Consider the following 5,000-nt stretch of genomic DNA (forward strand, 5'->3'; position numbering starts at 1 on the left):
TCTCTCTCTCTCTCTCTCTCTCTCTCTCTCTCTCTCTCTCTCTCACACACACAAAGGTAATGCCAATCTGAAACCAATGCAATCTGATGCTGGAATAGATACGGACGTCCAGTAGTGCCTGCTGCAAGCATAAACCTGCAGATGTGCACAGAAACGTACAATCCGGTGCTTTTTAAATATACTGTATATTGACACACAAACACACTCAAACACCCTGGCCTCCAAATGAAGAGGCTCACCAAAGGCTGTCATTAACATAGGTCAAATGTCACATGTTCATGCTCAGTCATGCAGGCACACGCTACCTTCTTACTCATACTGGCACATCCTGACACACACACACACACACACACACACACACACACACACACACACACACACACACACACACACACACACACACACACACACACACACACACACACACACACACACACACACACACACACACACACACACACACACACACACAAGCCTGTCACACACTTGCGCGCGACACATGACATACGCACGGATACACCCGCCGGACACATTTAGTCTCTGGCATTTACGCTCTGACAACCTGAGCAGATTGAAGCGCGTCGGAAAAATGACTCAGCCCATTACTCGGAGCAGAAAGTCATTTCCGCGCAATACTGTGCAATGCAATGCAGTGCAGCCGTCCTCACCATTAAGTGGGCATGATGTTTATTGGTCTGGTTCAGGTAATGGAGAGCCGTGCTGGCTAGGGGGATGGGGGGGGGGCGATCTCCATAAATGGTGGCCTATTGTCCCACCGGACTTACCGTAGCGTACTTATTATGACACGAGCTCCCACGAGCTCTATTTCCTTTAATGTTCCGTTATTAGAGAAAATGGGAGGTATAGGCTTTACAGGACATTAAAGATTAGCTGAAACAGCAACGCGTGTGGAATTGAAAGCCATCTTCTTGGCTGTAAAGAAGGTAAGAGGGTGGGTGGATGCTACAGTATAGGCTCTTGGGACTCAGGGCTGATTAAAATGGGGCCATGGTTAAATAGAGCTGGATGATCTGTGCATGACTGAAGCACACGGAAGCCAATATATGCTTGGCTTCGAATCAGGATCTTTTTGTAGGCTAATATTTTTTTATGGTCTTTGAGCCAAAAAGACAGAATTCCCTTTGGTAAGCTGTTTGGAAATGAAAAGAAACCGTTTTTTTTTGTGCCATGCACGGCACTGTGGTTTGTCAAAATGATTTGACACAGCTTTTAAAGAAAGCTTAAACAGACCCTTGTGAATGAGAGAGTGTGCTGAAGTATTTTTAAATGAGCATTTGACGTAGAACATTGATTCAATCGTCTTCTGACTTAATTATTGTTACGACGAAAGTAACAAATACTCTCTTTCTTTCTGTTCCCTTCACCCCTGCCCCCCTTGCTCTCTCTATCTCTCTCTCTCTCTCTCTCTCTCTCTCTCTCTCTCTCTCTCTCTCTCTCTCTCTCTCTCTATCTCTCTCTCTCTCTTGGGGGTGATGTTTGGAATTGTTGAATTTTTAAATGTTGAATGGAAAGATCAACATACATGATATGTAATGTACACTTTTAACCGGTGACAATGGTTCACAATAAAGGAGTGTTAAACCTCTCTCTATCTCTCTCTCTCTCTTTCTGTCTCTCTCTCTCTCTCTCTCTCTCTCTCTCTCTCTCTCTCTCTCTCTCTCTCTCTCTCTCTCTCACAGATGTACATCACGTGCACAGTGAAAGCCAAAGGCACGCGGCTGGCCAAGCCGGTCATGTCTCTGGGCCTGATGTGTCTGGCCTTCCTGACGGGCCTTAACCGGGTGGCAGAGTACCGTAACCACTGGTCTGACGTCATCGCTGGGTTCATCATCGGCGTGGCCATCGCCACCTTCCTGGTGAGTAGCCACCTGGCAAAAAAAGATGAAAATGAAAGCCCAATGGGGAAACTCCAACTTCCAGTGTCATTGTGACACAGCACTCCAAAGCACACAAGTGAACACTGCACACTGCACACAACGAAATTGCATTTATGCCTCACCCGTGCAAGGGGGCAGCCCTCAGTGGCGCCCCATGGGGAGCAGTGCGGTGGGACGGTACCATGCTCAGGGTACCTCAGTCATGGAGGAGGATGGGGGAGAGCACTGGTTGATTACTCCCCCCACCAACCTGGCGGGTCGGGAGTCGAACCGGCAACCTCTGGGATGCAAGTCTGACGCCCTAACCGCTAACCCATGACTGCCCAAATGGGGGCGGTGGTGGCCCAGGGGGTGGAGGAGTCTGTCAACTAGAAGGTCGCAGGTTCGAGCACCACTCTGCCTGACCCCCATCAATGTGTCCTTGAGCAAGATACTTATCCCCAAATTGGTCCTGGTGGCAGGGTGGTACCGAAGGAGTGGAAAGCCGCCATATAAATGCAGTTCATTTACCAAGTATTCCTTAGGTCAGGGTTTCCCAAACTGGGGTGCGTGCACCCCTGGGGGTGCGCGGCTTGCCCCAAGGGGGTGCGCGAGCTGAATAGAGCAATGGCGGATATGTGAGTTTTTAACCAGCATTAAAGAATATTAAGTAGTTTCTAATTGTATGGTGCATGCATTGTATGCTGGTAGGGTCCATCTGAAGTGCAGTTTAACTCCTTGACTATTGGAAAAGAGGATTCCCCAAAAACGACTGTGCATAATGTGCAGTGAATGCACAGTAAATCCATACTTGCGTGGCCATCAGCACACCATAAATTCGCTTGGGGGTGCGCGAACCACATTGAAATGTACAAGGGGGTGCGCAGGGAAAAAAGTTTGGGAACCACTGCCTTAGGTCATAGGGCTTCTGGATTCTTTGTGGTGCAAAGGTTCTATTTGGTTAACATAGGTTTAGAACACACACGCACTCTTCTTCTTAGTTAAACAAGCTTTTAATAAGACTGAGATTTTATTTAGACTCCTTTTATAACACATTAAAATTGCCAACATCTTTGTAATGTCCTGTATTGACCTTCATCAGGGCTTAACAATGCCTGGCTTAAAAAAACCATCTTGCTCTGACAAGTTACTATGTAAACTGAATTCTCAAATGATGGGCTAATTAACCCGTGTCTTTTAAATGTTTTTTTATGCTACGGGGTGAAGCTACAGTCAGTCAAGAGAGCTCTTTTCTCTTACTTGATGGCCAACGAAGGCCAATGGTGGAATTAGAACTAAACCTTCCCATCGAACAATTGGAAATGGTTGAATTTAATTGGTTCGTCATCCTGAGTGGGGGGAGAGGGGGCCGTGGGGGTCGTTGAAATATTATTTGAGAAGTCAGTCTGTTCACGGACCTTTGTGCAGTGTTACAGCACGTATGTGTTCAGCCTATGAATAAGGACTGCTTTTGCAACATCATGAGCTTCATGTGAAATACTGAACTACTTACGTTACCTAATCAGGGTCATGCATGGTTTCAAATCTGTCATTTTTCAATCTCATTTCTCACTCAACATGATTAACAGCAACAATGCTGTGTATTGTATTGCCACCTTTAAGCCTCTGTTACTCTCCTCCTGTGCTTCATCAAATTAAGTACTAAAGGTTCATTATTATCAATAGTATATGCTAATCTGCATTGGCCAATCAAACTTGTCCTGTGTGCAATTGTCAAGCAATTGTGAATTAAGTGGAAATTTAAGGGTGACAAAGCCAGGCTTTATAGTATAGTACACTAATAGTATTCAGATCATGTCTAGGGCCAAGCCCGTTTCGCCTCTCCTCAATGCTCCATTAAAATATGCATAATACCAGCTGCATAGTAATTGTGTTTATGGGCACACTGAGCACATAACAATATAGTGGTACATTTAATACGGACTTTAACAGAGGGATGATTGATTATTAGAACTAATGTTGTGGCTTATGTGGCTGTGAGTGTCTGTGTCGATGGGCACAGTCAGTTAATGTTGTTTAACATTTGAACAAAGTATTCTGATGCTATTATTGCATATATCGCAAGTAGAGCACTACACTTGACCTACCCTACATTCTGCTAGAAGGAGAAACTAACATCTCACAGTCGGAGCTAAAGTCAATAGCTACTTCATATCCGCATTTGCCAGTCCAATGAGTTCTCTTGACAGTATTAAACGCTTATAAAATATGATCTGTGGTTTAGTAGTCAATGCACATCCAGCTAGCAAATTGGCATTGAATGCATCCTGTATGGTGTCTATGTGTATGGAGATACACTACCACTATTTTTGGATAAAATGTGATGATGATTAGGCAATCGTTACAGCTGAGCCTATCAAACTTTATGGACCTAAAGTATATGAATGTTTTCATATATAAAATTGGAAAATGCAAAGAAAAGGTACAAAGATGATGACTTTTTACAGTTAAACACATCTGCTTACTGTACACCCATCACATGCATCCACACAGGCCCTCTTACAGCTTTGCCCAAGCCTGGGACAAAATCAAGTAAAAAGGCCCCCGACCCAATATACTGTATATGAATATAAGGAGGACCTAATTCTAGGCCCCCTTTCACCAAGGGCCCGGGAAATCTGACCCCTTTGTCCTGCCTTGTCGGCTTCCCTGCATACTCACATACATAGAAATACACATATGAAAATAAGCCAGTTTCAAAACCATTTCTCTCCAAACAATTCTCATGGTTATGGAAGAGCAGGCTATGACATTTGTACGACCCAAGAAACATAATGTTCTAGCCAGATTCCTTTTCTTTGTTTCAGCTTCTAAGTTCACAGTTGATTATGGGCACACCCAGACATAGACACAAGCGCAAAAACATACACACTCCGCCTCACTCACACCCCACGCCACTCACACCCCCAACACGTCTTTGCTTTGCAGTTCTCAGCGGGATTTTCCTCTATGACACACACACATTGGCGTCACACACACATTGGCCTCACACACACAACATGAGTCCCTCTAGTGTGTAAGCCATCATCGTTTGTCTCTGAAGGAGGAGGGCCTTTAGTCACACAGAGCAGACAGAGCTCCTTCACGCTCCAATCTGTGCAG

At 45.0% G+C, this 5,000-nt stretch overlaps 1 protein-coding gene across 2 annotated transcripts in view; it reads left to right on the plus strand.

The window, feature by feature from the left end:
* Positions 1-5,000, plus strand: part of plppr5b (phospholipid phosphatase related 5b) — a 175,751-nt gene that overhangs the window by 137,658 nt on the left and 33,093 nt on the right. For both annotated transcript variants that reach the window (XM_063206771.1, XM_063206770.1), the window contains exon 6: positions 1,701-1,877. In XM_063206771.1, coding sequence (XP_063062841.1) covers positions 1,701-1,877 — 177 coding nt within the window. The remainder of the gene's footprint in view (positions 1-1,700; positions 1,878-5,000) is intronic.

This window comes from Engraulis encrasicolus, chromosome 9 (assembly GCF_034702125.1).
Source record: "Engraulis encrasicolus isolate BLACKSEA-1 chromosome 9, IST_EnEncr_1.0, whole genome shotgun sequence".
NCBI classification, from domain to species: Eukaryota; Metazoa; Chordata; class Actinopteri; order Clupeiformes; family Engraulidae; genus Engraulis; species Engraulis encrasicolus.